The sequence below is a fragment of the Pantherophis guttatus genome, chromosome 1 (assembly GCF_059756535.1).
Source record: "Pantherophis guttatus breed Tessera chromosome 1, ASM5975653v1, whole genome shotgun sequence".
NCBI classification, from domain to species: domain Eukaryota; kingdom Metazoa; phylum Chordata; class Lepidosauria; order Squamata; family Colubridae; genus Pantherophis; species Pantherophis guttatus.
The window spans coordinates 191,390,303-191,414,969 of NC_142063.1; the positions used below are offsets into that span (position 1 = coordinate 191,390,303).

A 24,667-nucleotide genomic window follows, 5' to 3' on the forward strand; every position below is an offset into this window, starting at 1 on the left:
GGGTCTCCAACCTTGGCAACTTTAAGCCTGGTGGACTTCAACTCCTAGAATTCCCCAGCCAGTAAACCTGGCTGGGAAATTGAAGTCCTCCAGGCTTAAAGTTGCCAAGGTTGGAGATCCCTGAGCTATAGCACTTGAATAAGTGCCATAAAATCCTGTTAGTGCTGTAGTGCTCTTCTTAATCCTGAACTCAGTGTCTCAAGCCTCTTAACTAAGGCCTTGTTCTGTTTAATTCATTTTGTAGTCTTTGAACTGTGGAAAGGAGCAAAGGATAGAGTCCCAAGTAGATCAGGGCAATCACTTAGAGAACTAGGCAACAAATTTGAGGATTTAAATCCAAAGTTTCCCTAATTCTTACATAATACGCTACCTGGTAGATAATAACCTAATGATTATTTATGTTTCAGTATCTGTTTGGAGAAACTTGCAGTTATAGAGACCAGCCCAGTGATGGACCAGGTCAGAATTTTCCACAAATATGGCAGTTTTAAAGTTGTATGGTGTTTGCTTTTTGGGAGATAATTACAAAATGGAAGAACTTAAAATGCATTGTGGTTGCAATTAGTTATTTCACTGAGTTTTGTCCAACATTATTTCCAATGTACACTGGAGTATTGGTTGGAATACACTGGAGTATTCCAACCAATACTCCAGTGTATAGGTTGCCCTTAAATTGCCACTAGTTCAGTGATGGTTCAAAGTTATAATGGCGCCAAAAGAGGAGGACTTACGACTAGTCCTTGAAGTTAGCTATTGCAGCGTTCCTGCAGTCACATGATTGTGATTCAGGCCCTTGGCAACCAGTTTGCAATTACAATGATTGCAGCATCCCAGGGTCATTTGATCAATGTCTGCAATCTTCCCAGCCAGCTTCCTATGAGCAGAGTTAATGGAGAAAAATTCTGCATGCTATTCCCACTCCTGCCACTTTTTTTTTTCCTGAAGAGCCCTAAGGAGATATGGGAATCTTGCACTCAATAGCATTCACCTGCCCACTCTCTTTAGTACCTACCGATAGCACCTGCCCACCTGAAGCATCAACCTGCTTGCCTGAAACATGATTTCAATGCCTCTTTCTATGTGGCAGTCACATGAGATCCTCACTTAACCTATACTATTTTCGCTTAACAACTGCAACAGGGATGCCAGGATTGCTGTCACTAAGCGATGCAGTCATGTAACATCATACTTTAAGACCGTATTACTTAGCTGTGGAAATTCAATTATGATACCTATATTTTTCTTCACTTATTAAAATAACTAGATTTATTATTTCTCATCAAACAGCTAATACTTAGGCAGGCTAAGTACTGCTGATACTTAGGCAGACTATGGATACTGAGACAAATATATGAATTAAAATAGTTTCTATAGGAAAAAAAATGCAATTCAGAATATTTTAGAATATATGGACTAACTTGTTTAAATTGTTTCTGGAGATAAGGAGTTATTTACTCCTTGGGTTATAAAACAGATACAGTAGTAACACACCAACTGGCTTGATTTGTTTGATTATCCATTTGTTTATTTCTTGGTTGTGCATGGTATTGTCAAGAGTTTTCTCCAATACCAAAGTTATAAAACATCAATATCCTTGCTATCATGCTTCTTCAGAGTTCAACTTTCGGTTCCATAAAATGTCAAAAGGAATAGGATGGCTTGCATGATTCTAACCTTTATAGATATAGATGCTTCATTGCATTTGAATATCTTTTCCAAGGCTTTCGTGGTGCCTACCACATTCTAATTTGTAGTATCTTTCTTGGCAGCTTGTTCCTTTACAGTTGATGGTTGATCCTAAAAAGCAGAAGCTATCAACCACTGCAATATCTTCACTGTCTACTCTATTCTAACTTGGGCTGTCAAACCTATTATCTTTAAATAGCTCCATATTTTTCACTGTGCTCTTTGACTTTTACTAGAGCTTGCGGATCCTTAAAGAGTAAAAATATGAGGTTTGTAATATATCATGTTGGTCCTTATATTTAGTTATGGTCTGAAAATAATAACAATCTTTACCCATTATGGTTCCTTTTTGTAAATGCCAAATAGTTTCTCTGAATTTATGTTATACTAGCTGTACCCGGCCACGCGTTGCCGTGGCTCAGTCTTGTGGGTATACAATATTTTTTGACCGAGTGCCAATAATTTCCCTGTGTAGCTGAGGTCATGCCTACTTTGCCTCCGTCCCAACAGTCTTTTCACTTGGTCGATTGGATTCAGACCTGAGTTGCCTTTCTCTACGTTTCTTTTTGGACTTTAACGTCGCTTAATCAATTGCTTTTTGGACTTTAACATCGCTTAATCAACCCTAACCCTAACCCTTTAGACTTTACCTATTTGGTGCTTGTATTGGGAGAGCTGCGCGTCGTGGGATTGGCGGAGGCCTCCGGCCGGGCTGGCATCAGTGAGTTTGCGTTCCTGGGGCTCCGGGATGTTGGCCGCCAACAAATATTTTGAATCCAGCAGCCATCCGGAGTTTGTCTTCGGACGCCTCCGAGGATACTTTGCCGCGGGTGTAAGAGCTGGTTTCCCAGCTTGGCGATATAACCGCCTTCACCTTCACAGCTCTCCGCACCACAGGCGGCATCAGGGTCCCTGCCAAAGGTACGGCATACTCCGTTAGTCGGGAGGACGCTTGTGGGTTTGGCGGCGGCGGCGTTGAGGGGAAAAGACCCGGCTCGCGCCTGCCATTGTGGTGCTGCGACGTTAAAGTCCAAAAAGAAACGTAGAGAAAGGCAACTGAGGTCTGAATCCAGTCGACCGAGTGAAAAGACTGTTGGGCTCTGCGTATAGCGTGTGTTGCTTTTATGTCCAACAGATGGCGCTGTTTTTCAAAAAAGCATGTTTTTACCTGTCACAGGTGTGACATCTATATAATATAGGTATATAAAAATGCGAATGCAATGTTGTGTCAAAATTTCAAAGCAATCGGTGAAGAACTTTTGGAGATTTAAGATTTTGAACAAACATTTACATTTTTATTTATATATAAGATAATAATGAAAATTACCTTCTTTTCTTACCTTTTTTGAATAGCATGATTTCCCCATTGTATTATGAAACAAAATGCATATATTTTGTCTGTTACTATCCAATAAAAAGCACTTTTAAAATATGCAGTAATTACATATCAACCTTGAGTGACTATATACTAATTTTAGCCAAACCAAGCTGCAAGTTTTGTCCCTCGTGTCTTGAAAACATGAGCTGACCTATTTCTATTTTTAGCATTTTAAATGAAACCAGACAAAAACATTAAGATACAGTGTCAATTTTTTCCCCAAAAAAAGCTTGCTTTACAATTGTTTTTTCAGCAAAAAGTTTTGGGGTTTTTTTGATTTTGTTAATTTTCATTCTGATCAAATTTTCGCATTGCTAATTTTCACTCAACTTCAGTTTTTAAAACCTCATCTCCATGTGGTAATAGCATTAATTATATATGCATTACATGAGAGTTCAACAAATTATGCAAAGTGATATTTCACTTTCCTTGACTAAATTACTGCTGTAAAACAATAGTGCCTTAAATACATTGTAAACCATATAAATCAAAATTAACTTATAGTAATAGTTTTATATAAAGCATCACAGTGGTGGTTGATGAAACCAAGGCAAGACCATTAACCTGGAGAGCCACACAATAAAAAACATTAAAAGGGGACAACTTGATTTATTCCCACCATCCTCCACTCTCTCTTCCACAGAAATGTATTAACATTGCTAGTAGGAGAAGTACTTGCTTAACGACAATTTGGACCTGAATCTTGGATGCTGAATGAAATCGCCATTAAATAAGACATCATGTGACTGCTTCACTCAACTACCACAATTCCATCAGTTCTGGTTGTGGCAATGGTGGGTTCCTCCCAGTTCGGCCCGGTTCCGCTGAGCCGGTAGCGGTGACGATATGATGTCACCGAACCGGTTCTGCCATACCCCCACCCCCGCATTATTCTTACCTTTTATTTGGCCCCACCCCCAATCTATTGCTGCCTCCTGAGTCCCAGCTGATGGCTAGAGGGAAAAAAACTGTTTAAACTCTTGCCACAGGGCTTCAAAGGGCCGCCCTACAGCTGATCAGTGTTAAAAGAAAACAAATGAGTAGACCGGTGCCTGCAAAAATACATGGGTAGACCAGTGCTTGCAAAAATACATGAGTAGATCAGTGCCTGCAAAACTATATGGGTAGATGGGTACAGCTCTGCAAGCAGTTAAAAGCCTGGTAGACCAGTACCTCTGCTAAATCCTAAATAATTGTCACATGACCATCAAGCCACGCCCAGAAAATAAGCCACGCCCACAGAACCAGTAGTAAAAAAAATTAGAATCCACCCCTGAGTTGTGGTCATTAAATGGTAAGAAGCCAAGAATGCCTCTTGCGGGTGGGAGAGACCCTTGAAAGCTCCCCTAAGGAACTGAAAATCCTTTCTGCCAAAATCCAAGCAAGATTTCTCTCTGGGTGGAGAGAAATTGTGGCCTAAGTGGGGCCTCTCAGGGCCTACCTACTATGTACTTCTTACTTTACCACACTGCCCCTCCGCTCAGGATCTCAAAATTCAGGATCTGAGCTATGTTTCTTCCACCCTACTTAAGGAGACTAGTTTCCCTCTACGCACAGAAGGGAATAATCAGGATTAAGCTCAGTTTCTGCACCCCATGGGAGGATATCAGCCTCTACACATTTGGAAGGGAATGCCCTTGATAGTATGGAGAAAACTCAGATCCTGAAAATATGTGCTCTGTTCCTGCATCCTGCTGAAGGAGCTCCACTTGGCAAGCAGCTCTTTCAGCCAGCCCTCAGAGATTAGAAGTCGTCCTGGCAGGCAAGCAGCAGCCTGCAATCTTCCCTGCCGACTTCTCCATTGATTTACTGAGGAATCTGCCAGAGGAGATTGCAGACAGCAATCACATGATTGCAAAGTGCTTGGCAACAGATAGTAAGTGCAAACAGGTTGCCAAGCATCCAGATTGCAAACAGCTGACCAACCAGGGGAGGGGGCGTGTTACAACAGTCAGAAATGTTTTACAGGTCATCAAGCACCCTTTCTGAGGCCATCGTATCTTCAAATGATCATTAAATAATTATAAATCTAGGACTACCTGAACTTCCATTTAATTGGAGATCCAGTATCATACCTTAACTCAGCAAGTGTGCGGCCTCCAGCACTCTTTACCCTCACCTGATTATTAAGTCAATGAGTAAATTAAGACCCTGTATTTCAACAAATACTTTCACCATGGAAGAGCAGGCCATTGAACCCACCAGTTGACCCAAAAATCATACTAAGCTAGTGAATTGTCCAGTTTCTGAAGCAGAAACAAAACATTAAGACATTCAGGTTATAGAAAAGAAATCTATTGAAAGTATATAATTCTGCTACATCGAAATGGTGCACATAGGATTAGTTATATGAAAAGGTCCTCCATAATAAGACTAATATAGTGAGATTGATAGTGATAATACTACCAGTCAAGATGCAATAGCAGTATGCCACTTAAATTGAAATATTTCTGGAAACTTGCAGGGCAGGCAGCTGAGTTATGCAATCAAACATTATTTTTGTAACCTCATAGTTCAGGAAAGGTAATAAAATGGAGGCGGGCCCAACTGTTTTCCCTTCAGTATTAAAAACACTGAACTGCATAACCAGGTTTCTGTTTTGGGGTGGCACTGTGGCACATTTTCATGTCTCTCCTGATTAAAGTGTTTCCAAACTTCAAATTTGTCAGACTGTATGGATAAAGACTTTGATCTGGATAAATAAAGCTTTTCATTTGTTTTCAGTGAGCTACTAGGATGGCAATTAAATCCAAATATTCAACAGTTAGCTTAATTCCAACTGCATCACCATCTGCCAAGCTAGGAAAGATGGCAGAGGAGGATTCTTTTACTAATTTGTTAAAGGAGATCCTGGCTCAGATACAAGTTCTGAAGCTGATCCAGCAAGATCTGGCAGAGCTTAAATGTGATTTTAAAACAGATGCCAGGAAAAAATGACTCTCTATAAAGATTGATTGACTGCCCACTATTATGCAAGCTAGTCATAATATTTTGGATAAATGAATTACTTAAAAGGCACATTAAACATCTATGTGAGATTAGCATTGAAACCCCCCAAATCAATCAAATATGGCTGAATTTATTTTTTCAGAAAACGTCTCTCTTTGGAAATGGATTTTCCAGTCAAGACTGATCATGTGATCAAACTTCCTTTAATGAGAAGGAAGACTGGAACTAGTTCCAATATCATTATTGTACAATTTCTTCATGTTAATTCAAGAGATGAAATGTTACATGTATTTCAGCAGGAATTGGTAACGTCTCTGTTGAAGATGGGTTCCAGCCAAAGTAAGATACCAATTTATCTGAGTTTACTAAAGAGGCAAACCCTTTTACTAAAGATAAAGGTTTTCACAAAACCGAGAACTTTTGCCAGATCAATATTTCAGCATTTCCAAGTGCATTTTGCATTACTTGTCAAATCAGATTCACAGATTTTATAATCCTTCGAATGCACAGCCCTTTATCTTACATTTGAAATCTGCAGAAGAACAAGCCTGATGGGAGAAATTTAGGTTTGCCCTGAAACAGCCTTATTCTCATTGATCGTGGGTCCGGCGGTCAGGATTGGGTTAATACCCCTCTCCGATGATGGATTGGGTCTGCTAGCTGGGAAGCTCCTCCTTCTGCTGTTGCCTCCCAGCTTTCAGACTCAATCCGATTAGGATAGACACAAAAAATTTGAGCTGTTCCTTGATCGCTATTCCACGATCTATAATTTGGTATTTCTATTAATTTTATTAAGTTCGATTAGATTTCTAAATTTGTTAGTTGATTTGGACTTAGTCTCCAGCTCCCGGTCGGTTGAGCTGCCAGCGAGAAGGGCTTCGCACCCAAAACCGCTGGGGACCGCTTGGCGGTCTGGGTCGTAGGCTCCCTTCGGTTGAGCCTCCCCTAGCAACGAGTAGCTGAAACCATTGCCATTGGCCGTTTCAAGGCCATTGCAGCCGTCCCTAGCCGAGCCTTCCACACGCCGCCTCAGAGGAGGCTTGCAGCCGGGATCTCTTCGCGCCTCTTCGAGCGGCGATCTCTGCCTCTTTGCACTTGGGAAGCGCCCTTAGGTAGCCGGCGGCCGCGTTTGAGCGCGCTGCCTTCAATCAGGCTACTTGGCTCCACTACTTCGGCTGCTTCAGGCGCGCCGCTCCTTGACGCCTCTGTGGCCGCGCAAGGGCTCACTGACTGCCGGATGGCAGCCAAAGCGTCAGAGTCTCCTGGAACGAGCCGGAGACGTATCATCAGGATCTGGCTCTTATTTGGCGTAAGTTCTCTAATTGATAATCGAGGGTGTTGGGGCTGCCCTTAGGCCTTCCCTGCCAGCTACCTCGTGGCAAGCCGCCATTTTGTTACTCATTCTTACGGCCGCCATTTTGATAGGCCCTTCTTCTCAGTCCAGGCCCCCATATTTTTAATTTTAGGATGGCATCTTCCAGACTGCCCAAGGCTTCGAAGCGTGGAGTCCCAGACAGCCAGCAACCAGGGACATCCTCATCTATCCCAGCCAAATGTTCTAAGAAATCCTCCTCAAAAACATCTGACTCCAGATCTAAGGAGGAGATGAGGCTTCATTTAGCCATCGAACGCTCCATTCAGAAAGCGATTCAAGAGGCCTCCATCAAGGAAGTGGAACTTCCTGCCTCATCCTTGGCCCAAGTGTCCACACCTACAGGCCCTGCTTCTGCCCCACCTGTTCAAGTTCCATCCTTGTCACCGGATGGGGATGCCATCAACTTGGCTACTCAAGGGCACATTAATGAGGAACTCTTTGGGGCACCAGAGGAGAATAGCCCCCCAACTGCTCACTCTCCTGCACCTGCAGCTGACCTTCCCAAATCAGACCCTCTAAAGGGCGGGGAAGAACAACAAATTACATCAATTTCACCTTCTTTAGCGGCTTATATCCATCAAGCCATCCTGCAGGGCATAGCAGCGGATAGGCAACGCCGCACGGCCTCCTGGGTTTCGGAATCTCCTTCACACATCGATGTGGAGGGTTCCCTTTTTACCACCGACAGAGGCCAAGACATGACCAGGGCTCCATCCTTGGGTGCCTCTGCACAAGCCTCCGTGATTGGTGAGGATCTGAGAGATCTAGAATTATCTGATGATGAGGATTTGTCCCCAGACCAACCATCCTTTGTTGGTCTCTTTAAGCCCCATCTGTTTAGGTCTCTCTTACATAAGGCCAAGGCTACCACAGGTTTTTCTGTTTCCCAAGCTGGCCCCTCTCCTTCAGAGGGAACCTCCTCAGCTCTCCCATTGTTCGAAGAACCCACCATAGAGGCGGAGGAAATTCCAGGTCCCAAGTTATTCTGGGACGTCCTTACCAAACAATGGGTGTCACCTGCCTCCGGTCCCACTATCAATACACTAGACCGCCGCATTTATAACATGGCTCCGGAGCTTTCTTCCCTGCTACAGGTTCCCACGATTGACGCCCCTGTGGCCGCACTCTCAACGACCTTGAACCCAGCCGGCCCTCCGGATGAAGGTCTCCGACCGGAGGAACGTCGCCTGGAGCATACGCTTGTCAAGTCGCACCAAGCCACGGCATGGTCAGTGAGGGCATCCATGGCGGCATCTTTCTTCAACCGAGCATCCATCCTCTGGCTGAGGCAACTGCAGGACCGTCTACCAGTGGCTGATACCCGTTCACGTCAAGACATCAACAAGGTATTGGCGGCCCTGGAATACTCAGCCAATGCGACTTTAAATTCCTCTCGTTTTGCGGCTAAAGCCATTGGGGCCTCACTTTCCGCCCGTAGATTGCTCTGGCTCAAACAATGGCAGGCCGACGCCAAGTCAAAATGGCGCCTGGCTACATCCCCCTTTCAAGGTCCCCTCTTATTTGGTGCTCCCCTGGAACCACTCTTGGTGGAGTCCAGGGACAAACGCAAAATCCTTCCACCCATGTCCCGTAGGTCTGAGCACAGGGCTAATTCCTCCTTTCGTCCCTTCAGGATGCCCGACAGTGCCTACTCTGGTCCCAGATCCCAGCGGTCCTTTCAGCCCCACCAGTCACGCTCACAGGACCGACAAGGGTTTCCATCCCAGCGAGGCCAGTTCAGACGCCCCTTTCGCGGAGGGCGGGCTCGCCCTCCCCGCAGATCACACTGACTGCACGTCCAACCCTCCCATTGGAGGCCGCCTGGCGTTCTTCGCCAGTCAATGGGAGATCATATCCACGGACGCTTGGGTCAGGGAGACGGTCAGGGTGGGCCTCTTCCCTAGAATTTCTCTCCACCCCCCGACCCGATTTCTGCGATGTCTGGTCTCTCGGGATCGGTCATCTCAGCTCCGGATGGTATCGGCTATCCAACATCTCAGCGAAATTCAGGCCATAGAGCCGGTACCTCCGGGGCAGCACGGACAAGGCTTTTATTCCCGCCTGTTCATAATTCGGAAGTCGTCGGGGGGATGGAGGGCAATTCTGGACCTCAAGTCTCTGAACCGACGGGTCTTATACCATCGGTTCAAGATGCAGTCCCTCCAATCCATCCTGGAGGGCATCAGGGCCGGAGATTACCTCGCCTCCATCGATCTGACAGAGGCATACCTCCATGTTCCCATCCACCCCCTCTTTCGCAGGTACCTCCGATTCTGTTATGCGGGTCGTCATTATCAGTATCGGGCCCTTCCATTCGGCCTTTCCTCGGCTCCCCGAGTCTTCACAAAATTGATGGCCACGCTGGTGGGCCACCTCCGAACATTCCCCATCCGAATTCAATTCTATCTGGACGACCTTCTGGTCCAGTCCCGCTCGGAGGATCTAGCGCGCCAGGACCTGGACACCACCCTCCAGGTCCTGGAGAGCCACGGTTTTTCCGTCAACCTGGCCAAAAGCCACCTGATACCCACGACCCGCATACATCATCTCGGGGCCATCATCGACTCCATTCAGGGCAAGGTGTATCTTTCTCAGGACCGTGTCTCCAGTCTGCAGTCACTGGCCGAGTCAGTGCTGTCAGGGAAACCTGTTTCCCTGGCATCACTGTCACAACTCCTGGGAAAGATGGTCTCCTGCATCGGGATCATACCTTGGGCACGACTACATTGCAGGGACCTCCAGTGGTTCCTGCTCCCTTTCCAGAGGAAACGACTGGCGACCTCCATCCGCACAGTCCTCCTTCCACACAAGGTCCTACTGTCCCTCAGATGGTGGGTTTCAGAGGCGGTCCTCAAGGGCCGGGAATTTTGGGAACCTCACTGTTTAGTCCTAACCACAGACGCCAGCCTTCACGGCTGGGGGGCCCATCTAGCCACCTTCATAGCCCAAGGTCAGTGGACCCCAGACAACCTAGCTCACAACATAAATTGGTTAGAGCTACGGGCCATTCACCTAGCCCTCCGGGTGTTTCGGGACAAAGTACAGGACAGACACATTCTCGTTCGGACGGACAATGTGGCCGCCAAGGCCCATGTAAACCGCCTGGGGGGGACCCGCTCTCGCCACCTCATGGAGGAGGCCGAGAAACTGGGAGCCTGGGCAGACACACACCTGAGGTCCCTCCGGGCCTCACATATATCGGGGGTGGCAAACATCCAGGCGGACTGGCTCAGCCGAGCCTCGGTGGACCACGGAGAGTGGAGCTTGAACCCGGACCTGTTCCGGAGGATCGCGGCCCTCTTCGGCAACCCAGTCCTGGACCTGTTCGCCACCCGGGCAAATCGCCAGACGGAGAGATTCTTCTCTCGCTTCCCAGAGCCCGGGGCAGAGGCCGTGGACGATCTTTACAGCGGCTGGCCGTCCGGCCTCCTCTATGCCTTCCCCCCCTGCCCCTGATACCCAAAGTCATCAGGAGGATGCTCCACATTCGTGCGGAACTTCTGTTGATAGCCCCTTACTGGCCGCGATGCCCATGGTTCGCGGACCTCCGAGCACTATCAGTCCATCAACCATGGCGTCTTCCTCCGGGCGAAGTGGTCCTGCGTCAGGGATCCCTCCTGCATCCGGATCCCGCATGGCTACAACTAACCGCCTGGTGGTTGAGCGACGACTGCTAGGCGCGGCCAAAGTTCCTCCTCGGATCGTCACAACTATTTGGCAGCTCGTCACCCATCAACCACGAGGATTTATGACTCCACCTGGAGGTCCTTCTCATCCTGGTGCACCCAGAAGTCCATTGTCTCCACGGCGGCCACCACTTTGCAAGTACTGGAGTTCCTCCAGGATGGCTTCGACGCAGGTTTGGCTCCTAACACCTTACGCAGGCAAGTCGCGGCCCTCTCCACCATCCTATGTTGTGGGTCCAAGGCGGGCCGACCCCTTATCCGTTTATTCCTAAAGGGGTCCTCCAACCTCCAACCAGGACCCGTCCACCGGTATCCCTCCTGGGATTTGCCCCGCGTTCTAGACGCTCTGACAAGGGGTCCCTTTGAACCCCTTAGGGAGGTGGCTCTCCGCTTCCTTTCCTACAAGGTAGCGTTTCTCCTGGCCATCACCTCGGCCAGGCATATTTCGGAATTGGCAGCCCTTTCCATCAGGGCCGATTTATGCATCTTCCATACCGATAGGGTGATCCTCAGGTTAGATCCCACGTTCCTTCCCAAGATAAATTCCTCGTTCCACCGGGCTCAGGAACTTATCCTTCCCAACTTTTGTCCCTACCCTTCCCACCCTCTAGAACGGGCATGGCACACCTTAGATGTGCGGAGAGCCCTCCGGATCTACATCCGTAGGACCTCCTCCTTCAGACGGACGGAGTCCCTTCTGGTCTCCTTCCAACCTTCCACCATGGGTCAGAAGATTTCATCAGTCACAGTGGGGCGTTGGATTAAAGCAACAATAGCCACAGTTTATGAGTCCCAGGCTCTACCGGTTCCTTCCCGTATAACGGCCCACTCCACTCGCAGTGCAGCCACCTCAGCGGCTTGGGCTACCCAGGCCTCCTTGGAGGAGATTTGCCGTGCTGCGGCCTGGTCGACTCCTACCCCCTTTATTCGCCATTACCATCTAGATAGGTTCGCTTCGGCGGATGCGGCCTTTGGCCGCAGGGTATTGCAACAGGTCCACAGGGCGTCCACGCCTTTGGTCCGGGCTAGTCCCTCCCTATAGGTTTCGCTTTGGCATGTCCCAATCCTGACCGCCGGACCCACGATCAATGAGAATGGGCTTTGACTTACCTGAAAGCCCCTTCTGATTGTGGTGGGTCCGGCGGTCAGCCCCACCCTGTTTAATCCGGACCGATTCGGCGTGGTCCTGTGGTCCTTTTCCTCTCTTTCAGCTCATCGTGTCGGTCTGCACCAAATCATCTTTCCTCAGAAAGCTGGGAGGCAACAGCAGAAGGAGGAGCTTCCCAGCTAGCAGACCCAATCCATCATCGGAGAGGGGCATTAACCCAATCCTGACCGCCGGACCCACCACAATCAGAAGGGGCTTTCAGGTAAGTCAAAGCCCATTTTCAAAAAAAATTCTACGCTTTTTTTTTTTTCCTGTACTCCTCTCTCATTTTTTTTTTAACCTTAACTTTATAATATGCCAAATCTGGGCATATTACCAACTCTAAGGTTTATATCTACATATGATATATTGGTTTTGATTAGTAAGTTTGAAACTGTTCTGTCTTTTTTCACTTATAGTTAGAGAGATGTAATCATAGTACTATCCCTTTTAGGAAATTTTCTTTGGGGTTTTTTGTTTCATATTTTTTCCTTAAGGTTCTTTTTAGTTTCTTTAATAACATTGCTTGCTGTTTCATTTTTTTTGCTCTTAGTCATATTTTTTCTTTTTCAAGTATAGAATCTATATATAGAATGGTATTTGAGTGCTAATTTGAGATTCTATGGAGTTGCTACCTGTGTGAGCAATATTAGAAAACAATAAATAATTAAACATAGAAAAAGTTAATTACTGAGTATTTGTTAAATGTCATAAAATAAATTGCTATAGGGAGAGTATTGATAAACAGGCCAAAATAAAATTAGTAGATAATTATTAATCTCAGTGTAAAAGGGCTGCAACAATCTAAGAAAAAACATGTAATATTAGCATAGATTTAAAATTTAAACTATTTATTAAACAAATTTATATGGCCACCTAATTTGCCTATATGTAACTCCAGGCGACTTACAACATTAAAAATAACAAGATAAAAATTCAACCCCACCCCATCTCTTATCTACCAGAGACTTACCTCAGTACTCATAATTAATTGGTTCAGGGAGGCACAGTGAGTATCAAAATCAATGAGTACCAAACAGATTTTTCCCATAAGGAATAATGCATTGAGTTACAAAGCAGCCAACACGGACAAGTTCTAGCTAGTATGTTGAGTATGAAACAAATGCTGAGTATCAGGACAAAATTTTCACATCAAAAGGCATTGAGTAACAAATTTGATGAGTTTCAAACAGTTGAGTTCCAAATTACCACTTTATTTAATGGAACAAGATAAATATTAATGACAGGTTCGATGGGACAGGTTTATACTTTGACAAAAGTATACTTTGACATGGCTATTATGTTTCAAAAAGGATTTCCAATTGACATACAACAAGTTGTCACTGATGTCGATGGGTGTTATTTAATTTTATGTACTAAAATGGCAGGGATTGAATAACTGGTTAATGTTTATGGATCTAATATAGATTCTTCTGTTACATATCTTTTATGACTGTTTTCAAAACAGAATAAATGTTTTTATGGCAGAGTGGTAATAGGAAGAGAATTCAATAAAATACTGTATTCCAAGTTTGGTAGTAATACACTGGTATGAAAAAAAAATTAGTGAGGGAAACAAAACTTATATAAAATAATTGAAATTAATAGATATCTGATGTTTGATGTGTCCAACTAAAAGACAATACAAGTTTTATTTAAGTGTGCACCAGAATTTGATTATTTATTAATATCAACTGTCAGGTGTGAACAGCAGCAGACTCACATGTGTAGAGTATAAACTACCTATTTTATTGCTCAATGCCTATTTTGCAACGATCTTCTCAGGCTGGCAGTTTGCCACTTGGAATCATTAAAGTTCAACAGCATTCAGGAGGAGCCGGACTTTGCTCTCTTAGGCCTATGTAATGATTCCAGACTGATCCCCCACTCCACTTGATTCCTCCTTTCCACTGTTAGAGAGGGGGGAGATGGTTGAGCCATGGTACACCCAAATTAGAGAACCTAAAGGCTTGATCTCTCATCCCCCACATGCCTGACTAGAACTATCAATTCAGGAAAATATAATAGATAGAAGGAATGACCTTGAGGAACAGGAGGGAGAGACATAATTAAAACAATGGTCAGATAAAACATCTGAGTCTAGGCCAGAACTGTAAACTGGTAAAGCATTTCAGACAAGATCTTCCCTAGGTTTCAAGAAGGTAAAAGTAGGGGGAAATGCATTCAATACATAACAAAATTATATTATTTTAACCTTATAATAAAATTAGTAGACTGTTAGCATGCATTACTTTTAGTTTCCTAGTCTGGTCTAAGATGGGCTGACAGAAGGAGTGTAGCCATGATAGAATGGAGCATCCAGGGCCTCTAGATTCAAAAAACCTAAACAAGTTATAAATAAAATAAAAATTGGGAAGTCACCAGGCCCAAATGGGCTAGAAGCCCAAATTTATAAAATTTAGAGGAAAAATTGGCAGAACTACTGGTAAGGACAATGAATTTAGTCAACAGAAACATCTGAAGAAGCAAGTATAACTTTAATACTTAAAAAGTAATCCAAAGAAACCATAGTCATACAGACCAATCTCTCTATTAAAATGTTCATTATAAGATATTTACTACCATTGTGGATGAATGTATAGTATAAGGAAGTGCATTCCCAAATTGAGTACAAACATCAGACATGCTGTATTCCAAAGAGAAAGATAATGGATAATAATAATTTATTATAAATGCAGTGGTAAGAAAAAGAAGGCAGCAGTAATATTTTTAGACTTGGAAAAGGCTTTTGACAATTTGGACAGTTATTTTTACTAGACATTTTAAACAAAATAAAATGTAAGTAAGAATTTAATACTTGGATGGAGAATATATCTGAACAGCAAATAGCAGTATTCTCTGCAAATTTCCCAATATACCATTTGTAATCAGTTTGTGAACTCTAGCTAACAAGATCCAACATGAGAAACAAATGACTGGGATTAAAATTCAAAGTCAGGAAAATAAAATGAAATATTATGCAGAAGATATAGTATTTAAAATTATGGGTTACAGCTTTAGGGGCATAATAGACTTATGCACCTTTGCAAATAGTGAAGAGGAAACTGCAACACAGACCAGCGAGCACGCATTAAGCCTGGCTCATAGATATCTCTCCAGATAATGAGTTTTGGGAGATTTCCCACTTGCTCCCTAAAAGACTGGTCTTCACGAGGAAGATCTGAAGAAATTCTGAAGCTTCTTTTGATCTAAGCACCAAGGCTGCGGAAGAGTCACAGCCAGAACATAGCCTGCAAAAGGACATGGAGTTTGCAAAAGAACCCACTTTCCTAAGCACATTTAGAAGAAAATCATTTTAGCAGCGCAATTAAGCCACCAGTTGAGTGATCACTTCATCCCAGATTAAAGATAAGAGTAAAGAAAAAAGTTAAAGGCAAAAAAACTAGATTTTAAATTAGGAAAGTTTAAAATGGACTAAAGGGACGGTCGAATTTGGATACTTTTGATGTATTTTTAATATATTTTTAAAATAAGTAAACTATTAATACATATCTCTGTGTGAAAGAGTTTTATTTGGACTAATCAGGGACAATGATTGAACAGCTTTGCAAAATAAAATTTAAGGGAAGTTATAACCTTATCCAGATTTCAATTATGCTTAGTCTACCTGTTTACCCATAATGTAATTTCTGGATTAAGATACTTTTTTAATAGATGGGCCTGGCATTTAAAAGTACCAGCCTGAGCGTAAGGTCTCCCTTCCCTATAATAGCTCATCCCACATCCCTCTTGTTATATATCCCTCTTCCTGCCACTACTCTGATCTTCCCCAAATGACTACCTCCCTCTTCAATTTTCTCATCCTCATTCCTCCACCCTGATAATTAAGAGAATTACTGTAAATGCTAGCAGTGATATCATCAGTTGGAATCTGAACATTCAATTATTATCATTGATAACAAAGTTCACATTTAATTAACATGCTAACAATTGGAGGAGAGAGAGTTCCACAGAAACATCCTGTGGAAATTGTCTGTTAGAGAATGAACAAGATTTCAGTTTGCAATGATAGCTATAGGACTGAACTACTGAACGTGATTGATGATTTTTTTAAAGAAATCAAATTTGAGAGTTCTTTAGATCTATCTTCAGCAATGAATCAAAACCACAATTCATGAAAAAAGAAGATATTAGAAATAAAGAAGAATGCTATATTTCCAAGATTTCTTGGAAATTATTTTAAATAGAGCACTAGGATAAGAACAATAAGTGCAAATTAGGTAATACTATCAAGAGATAGAAAAGCTTGTAGCCATTCAAAAAGTTAAGACTTTATTGTCTGGTGGCAGATTATTTTCCTGTAATTTTAAAATTCTCCTACACAATTAAATTCAGTATTTTGCAGTATATAATCCTATTCAGTTTGCCAAGCATCTCCTCTGTAGTTTTAAAACTGTAATGTTTTAAGAGTTTGAGAGATGGATTTTATAACCAGAATTTTTCCCCTTTTGATGCCTTGTTTGGTTTTCTTGATATTTCTTGGAAAAACAATACAAAACTCTTGCTCATAGTTATTATAAACTGATATTAATCATGATAACATGCTTCTTTTCATTTTTATTTGGACCAATATAATTATTGAAAGGGTTTGACTATTATTAATAAAATTTAAAGAATGTATAGTAATACAAGTAGCAAACAGAAGAGTGAAAGGCTTAGTAAATGAAGAAAAAGACAGCTAAGGCTTTTCACTAAAGGTTTAAAAGAAGAGGATAGTTTTTCTCAGATACTCAAACCAGCCTGGATAAACTGATCTCCCATACAAAATCTGGAACGAGGTGGATTTAAACATTAGCAAGCAAACAAATAAATTAGAGCAGTAAGCAGTAAGCCACTTTGCCCAGAAAACTCTGTTCAGACTACAGTAAGGATTCAAGAAAGGAAACTTCCCCAGCCCAGAGATCTTAAGAGTTGAAAGTAAGAGGGGCTTTGAGACCATTGACCACACAAATAATTTCAGAATGACAACCATAAAAAAGCCTCTGAAAATTAACAAGCAAATTCATATAGGAGAACATCAGGCACCAAAGACCAGGACCATAGGTGAAATTCCAATTAAACTGATTTATTAATACTCATGCCTCTGTATAGGACTGTTCTCAACTAATGGTTAGCACTATTTTGGTGCTAGATAAGGATCAATGGAATTCAAAAGGAGTTGGACTTAGTCCATTTGTGGCTCTGTAGCAACTTTAGCCTAATTTCTCTTTTGATTCTGCCCCCAGTTCTGCCACCCCTTCCCCTACAGAGACCCTATAAACACTTTAAAGAAAAAAAAATCAGTACTAATAACCAATATAAGTGATATATATGAGTTGACCCTTTCATACTATTGACTGCCTTGTTTGAAAATTTTAGATGCTTTTCAAAGATATCCTCATATGAAACCCATCATAGTACAGTAATCATTCAACCTGGCTCTTATTGTATGTGGTATGACTAACTTAATCATACTAGCTTTCTCCAAAAAAGGAGAGCTAGAGCACTAAGCAAAGTTGAACTAAGGGCAGAACTGCTAATCAGTTTAGACAAGTAAATATTAAAATTGCCATCTTCTACAAATACAGTCTCTGTAAAAAGTATAATATTCAGAACAAATTGTTGCTAGGGTGATCTCACACAATCTAGACCAAAGAAGAACAACAAGAAACAATTATCTATGCAGTTTTTGTAATTATGATTTATTAGGAATACTGTTGCAGTGATAATACAAGAAATCCAGTAAATAACCTATTTTCAAGTATAAAGGCCATTTATAGACATTTCAGAGCTGTAGTGTCAGCCTTGGAAGCCATATTAGGCCGGAAGCTTCAATGCTGCCACCTCCTCATGTGTAAGAAAGTAGGAGGGGGGATTTAGGAGAGGGGAGTTAGTAGACATAATAGTGTTCTTCCTATCGGTCAAGGTCAGGGTGAGCCAGCATCTGGAGGAGGAGTGGTCAGGGGCTGGCTTGAGGTGGAACGCATGATGATTGGAGCATGTGACCGAAAGGGGAGAAAGGGGTTGGTTTTGGGAGCTTTGTATTATTGAAGGAAAGCCCAGGTTTTTCAGATTTGAGAATTCCCAGATGTGCCAGTTTACCTATTGCTAGTAAAGAGAACTTTGGAAAATGCCTGCTTCAGTGTCTTTACTGGGAGTCGGGGGTTTTCTGGAACGCTGTCAATCTTCCTCTCATGTTTGGGAACTGTATAGGAGGATACCAATCACAATGATATGAAAACAAATATGTTTCCATATTAATAAAACTAAATGTTTTATTTGTAAATGAATTTATAAATGTTTTAAATAAAAACTAATGGTGCACAATGGATGGAAACTGATCAGGGAGAGAAGCAACCTAGAACTAAAGAGAAATTTTTTAGCAGTGAGAACAATTAACCAGTGGAACAGCTTGCCTTCAGAAGTTGTGGGGAAATTTTCAAGAAGAGATTGGATAACCATTTGTCTGAAATGGTATAGGGTCTCCTGCTTGAGGCCCCTTCCAGTGCTGTTATTCTGTTATTCAATCTCTTCTGAGAAGGCAGACCAGTTTACCCTTAGGCTTTGCTTATATAACAGTGATGAGCCTTGTTATCAATATGAGAATCCTCTCTTCCCGATTAAATACTCTTTTTTGTTTTGACAAAAACTTGACTAGGATTTTTTTTTTCCTGTTCAAACTGAACCTTTCACACAAAACACGATTGATCCTAAATATCAGGACTGGTTAATCACGACTCCTGAATCAGTTTAGAAGAAAAAAAAAGTTTTGTTGATCTGTATACTATTAGCACCCAACATATCAGGGGTGAAATCTAAAATTTTTTGCTACCAGTTCTGTGGGCGTGGCTTAATTAGTGGGCATGGCTTGGTGATAAAGTGACTGGGAGGGCGTGGCTTGTTGGTCAGGTGGGCGTGGCCAAGTCAATGTCACTTCTTTGCCCTTTTTTAACCTACAAAACACAACACAACACAACTGGCTCACCCACAATGTAAAAGCAGCTGTGGTAGACCCAAAATGGCCCCTGCAACAAGCAGGAACCTCACACAGCCACAAAAAGCCCAAAAAACCAACTTTCACACTTTACACACAACACAACACAACACAACACAACTGGCTCACCCACAATGTAAAAGCAGCTGTGCTAGACCCAAGCTTTGCTTTGCTGGCTTGATTGCAGGCAGGGAGATTCAGTTGCTTGCTGATGCAATGGATTGCAGGGATTACAGCAAGGCGTTGCGACCAGCAGCTAAGGTAAGCAAGCTGAGGGGGAGAGGGGGAGGGATTTTTGCTACCGATTAGCAGGCAACTCAGCTGAGGTCGTCAGAGTTTGGATCATCAGAGCCATTTAAAAGAAAAAAAGTTTTTTTCTTTTACATGGCTCTGGCGATCCAAGCTGAGTTGCCTGATTAGCAGGCAACTCAGCTGGGATCATCAGAGCTTGGCTTGTCAGAGCCATTTAAAGGGAAAAAAAGGCTCTGATGATCGCGCAGCTCAGCTGGGCATAGGGGGCAGAGGCAGGGATTTTTGCTACCGGTTCTCCGAACTGCCCGCCACCATCGCTACCTATTCGCCCAAGCCGGTCTGAACCGGGAGCATTTCACCCCTGCAACATATCTTTAGGTTCCAGTCTTTGTTTCATTAATAAATACAAACCAAATAATATCACACACCTGCATTATACTGATGTATCAAATGTTTATAATTATTTAATTATATTAATGGTTAATGTCCATAAAATTAGCATTCTCCTAGAGATGAATATATATTCATCCCTTGAAGACCTGGCTCTTCCAACGGGAGGGCCTGGGTTGACTCTAAACTGATTTAGTAGCTTTTTAAATTCTTAAATCTTAAATTTGAATTTGCATTCCCACATTTAACCTTATTTATTGGATATTCTGTTTTAATTTGTCTTTTAACTTTTGTATTTTCTGTTTCTTATTGTTGTGAGCCGCCCTGAGTCCTTTGGGAGAAGGGCGGCATACAAATCCAATCAATCAATCAATCAATCAATAATACACACATGAAAATTGGATTTATGTATGTTAAGTCTAGCATCCCTGGGAAGACCAGAATCTAGCATTGTCTTGCAGATATTCATAATCAGATATCATACTATGTGCATCAGAGGCTGGATTGCCTCCAATCATGTAAGGACCTGGAACATGATCTTACAGACCCGTGGCATGGATCTTAGCCATTCACTTGCTTTCTCAGGCTTTTCTTTCATCCCAAACCCAGGAGAGACGAATTGTCAGCATAAATTGCACCCGGCATGACCTTAATATGAACTATTACTGTTCTTATAGTTTCTCTGCAGGGCATCAGAAAGGCAGTGAATGGTGATTTCCCCTGCCTAGCATTCAGACATTGCCAACTGTGGGGAAAGCTGCCGCTCATCGCCATACGTAATGTGTGCTATAGTGGTGTTTGTAAGATCTTGGTGCTTCATTCAGTCAGTGTTTTCTCCAAAGGACTATTATCCTATCAATGTATGATCACTAGATGCCAGCAAAGAGTTCATCTTTCAGTGCTTCTACTGTTTGCCTGGATTTGTGTAACCTAGATGCAGCTGTTGTGAAAGTGTCCTTGGAGCTCAAGGAAAGGTTTCGTAATATGAGTGAGAGATACACTCATTATGGGATGGTCCTGGGTGCATCCTTCTGGTGGCAGAAAGAATTAAGAGTTTTGCCTCTCTTAGCTGCTGCTACCTAATAGCAGTCCAGATAAATGTTGTTGAAGAGATGGGGTTTCAGAAATGAATGTATTGATTCTTGTGACAAATCATTACATACATACAGCTTTGATTATGCATGTATGTTAATGCAGTTGTATGCCAGGCCATATCTATGCTAGACTGCATTCTGTGATAAATTTCCTAAAATAACCTTCTGTCTAGCAAACAGCCATGTCTTCTAAAGAGCAGCAGTCATTGCGAAGGGAATTCCCCATCATGCAGGCTACAGAAGCTTAAGAGCCAAGTCCTGTCAATTATATACATTATGCCAAGAAAGGCTGTTCAATTTCAGGGCTTTGAACTCTCTAAGTCAACTGGTTGTTCAACTGTTTAAACAAATTAAAAAAGGAGGTGACTGCAGAAGTTGTAGCTTAGGTCTCTCTTGCAGCACTGCCAAACGGCTACTGAACCCAACGACCAGATGAAAATGTAATGAAAGAGATTTGCCCTGTTCTGTAGAATTAGGTATCTTTTATACAGCATTAGAGTAGACTCAGTAAACACAATGTCTGTTTTTACCCTAGCTGCTATTGCTGTGTGTTGGGGTAAGGATTTGAGGAGTATTCTGTTTTAACATTGTTAGCTGTCCAGAAATATTAATTTGAGATGATAATTTATATAGATTGAAATAATAAGCAAAAAACAGCATACGCGCAGAAACAAAACAGTTCATTCGTAGTCCACACAGACCAAACCAAACTGATCCAATCTCCCAGCCCTACAGTCTGAGGGAACATCCAGATCCTCAATGCTTTGTGAAAAGCCAGAAGGGTTGGGGGCATCCTGATCCTTGGCACTACGACAGAAGGCACAATTCCTAGGTCACACAAGATGACAATTCCTAATGGAAGGAACCTGGAGCATGCTAACTGCCAATTTTGCTACAAGAAGTAGAACTGATTTAGGACACATAGGCTTGCAAGTAAACTGGTACCATACTAGGTAGGGCTTATGGGTGCCAATCAGCACTTTGAATTGTACCCTAAAGCCCACTGAGAGCCAGCACAGTTCACAGAAACAGTGATGTCCTTTGGGCATATAACAAAGTACCCAAGACTGCCTGTGCACTAGGCCGGGATGATTGCATTGGCAAACTTCCAGTTAAAATATTTTGATAGAATGAGTCTTTTCTCTCCTAAGTCCTAAACAAATACATTTAATAATAATAAATAAAAAGTTTTTTCTTGACTATTACAGAATTGGAAAGTTAACGATTATCATAGTACATGCAGTTGAATTACGGTTTCTCTGAGCCTTTGACTTCAATTTATTTCTTATCAGTATAGATCTACAGTTTTAAGGAATTGCTAAGAAAAAAGCTTAGACGGATTGTGGTAAAAAAAAATTCTTGGAACACCACTATTATTGACAAATAAAAATCTATTCAGGAAACAGTGGGAATTTTCCACTTGAAATTGTCAGTTGTCATTTTTCACTTATATTACATGCTTGTCATGTTTTTAAAACATGTGTTACATGTCTTTTTCAGGGAACACAATGTACATGAATATTTTCTGTGGTTTTCAGATATTTTGGATGTAATAAAATTACAGTATTAGGCTATGGGAAGCCATCTTATTAATCAAGAATTTTTTTTCATAATGGAAATGGCATTTGGAATTTTCATATTCTACTGACTTATTTATCAGAAGGCTGTTGTTAGAACAAAATAAAGTATCATATAATGAAATTATTCTTTTAGCAGTAAACAATGCTTTTCTCAGTTTTAAGATCTTATGATTCTTCTCCTAAAATATAAACTAATTAGAGTTCAGGGTTATCAACTTGCCAGTTTACTGTCACGGGTTTACTCTCTTTTTTGCCAAGAAGAAAAGCTGTCTTGGAAAAGAAACCACATTCGTTTTCTTTATGATATCCTTATAGAAAATGGGGGGTTGGGGGAGAATTACTTGCTTCCTTTTTAACATAGTTTTACACAAAATAATAAGGTAGATAGGTTGTTAGAACTATCAGATTTGGGCTAGAAAAATCTGGATGACCACTAAATGTCAGAAAAGGTAGATACAGAATTCCAACCTTGCTCCTGTATACAGATTGGCTGGATTTCTGCAAATCAGTTCTGGTAGCCTTAACTACCAGCCTTAACCATAATTCTAGCCTTATATCCAAGTCAAGGCAAATATTTTATTTCCCCATTCCCAGGTTCTTGCAGCATGTTCCAGGATTAGAGGAAAAATAAACCTATGGCTACAATTGTGGCCAGAAAGTTCAGTTAAAGGCTCCTATATTTCAGGGATGATATCTTGAAATACTAAATTCTCTTCTTTAAAGAAGATAAACAGAATTGCAATAGTTCTTTCTATTTCTAAATGTTCATTTCTATCTCATCCTACTTCTGGAGATTTCAGATACATGTGGCAGTCCTGGGAAATAGATCAGATGGAATTTAATTTGTCTCTGTAAGCTTCATAGCTGATTGGGGATTTTGGTATTGATTTTCAAATCCAAAACCAATAGCATGTAAACTGCCACATAAAGTTGGGTATTGAACAAAAGGAAGAATATGCTGAAGTAATATTCTTGTATGCTATTAAATATCCCAATGCTCTACATGGGCTTTTCTGAAATTGCTGCCCAGTGGATTGGCATTTTTATTAAATTGCTAGCCCACAGTGGCTAGGTAAAGTTAGAAGTTGCTGCGATGAATTATTGTTTGTTTATATAATATATCTTTATCATGTTATTGTTGCTGACCTGCTTTTGGAATATCCTTTTGGAGCTTTTTACAAGTATCTCTGATTAATCAATACAATAGGCCAGTGATAGCTAACCTTTTTGGTGCTGATTGCCCAAAGTGTGTGCAACACGAAAATCCAATACAAGTGCCCCCCGCGCATGTGCCCTGCCCCCATCCATGCACATGCTTCCCCCGTCTATGCACGTGTCCCCCATGTATGCACGCGTCCCCCATTTTTTGCTTCCAGGTGGGTGCAGGATGCCTTCCAGGCCCAAAACGGGGCATGCATGCGTGGTGGAGCTGGACTGGGGCAACAGCTGGTGTGCCCGCAGAGAGGGCTCTGAGTGCGACCTGTGGCACATATGCCATAGGTTCACCATCATGGCCATAGGCCCTGTGATTTTGGTTTTACTGATTAGATTTATTGAAATGACTTGTTCATATTATTATGAAAAAACAAAAAGTTGTGAGTTGATGTTAATGCCTTATTCTACTGCAACAGAGAGAGTCGAAAGTCAATGTTTCTTTTTCTTTTTTTTCTTATCCTCCCTCACTTCTCTTCCCCCTCTTCCTCCCCACCATTTTCCTATTTACTTTCATATTTTGTATCTCATTTTATTTTATAACCCAATTAAAATGTTAAACACAAATACCATAGGCCTAAATTGATTTTTATTTCCTGGTTTCCTCTGGAAAAAAAGTTACATGTTGTTTTGAATTTAAATTTAAAGATAAGTAGCATATTTGATTGCAGATCAATAATTTAATATTTTGAGTTCTTCAGGAACTCTTTGTGCATGACATCTATTCCTTCATTTTGTTTTATCTCTGTTTATTTCCTTTTTTTAATTCCTTCCAGTAGCAGGCTAGTTTTGCATTTGTTTTTATTCCTAATGATAAGTAACAAGTTGTTCAGCTTCTTTATAGTCTTTCTAGTATGTTTATATACTTTCACTCCTTGGCCTAATTAGCAAAGCTGTTTACATGACTATTTAGTGGTAATATAT

At 42.0% G+C, this 24,667-nt stretch overlaps 2 protein-coding genes across 2 annotated transcripts in view; both read left to right on the forward strand.

Moving 5' to 3' along the window:
• The window catches only part of COMMD1 (copper metabolism domain containing 1), a 118,461-nt gene that overhangs the window by 20,270 nt on the left and 73,524 nt on the right, over nucleotides 1-24,667 (forward strand). The window lies entirely within an intron of this gene.
• On the forward strand, nucleotides 7,481-9,178 carry LOC148116706 (uncharacterized). The gene has a single exon (XM_087878593.1). It carries the CDS (start codon nucleotides 7,481-7,483, stop codon nucleotides 9,176-9,178), a length of 1,698 nt encoding a protein of 565 aa, XP_087734719.1.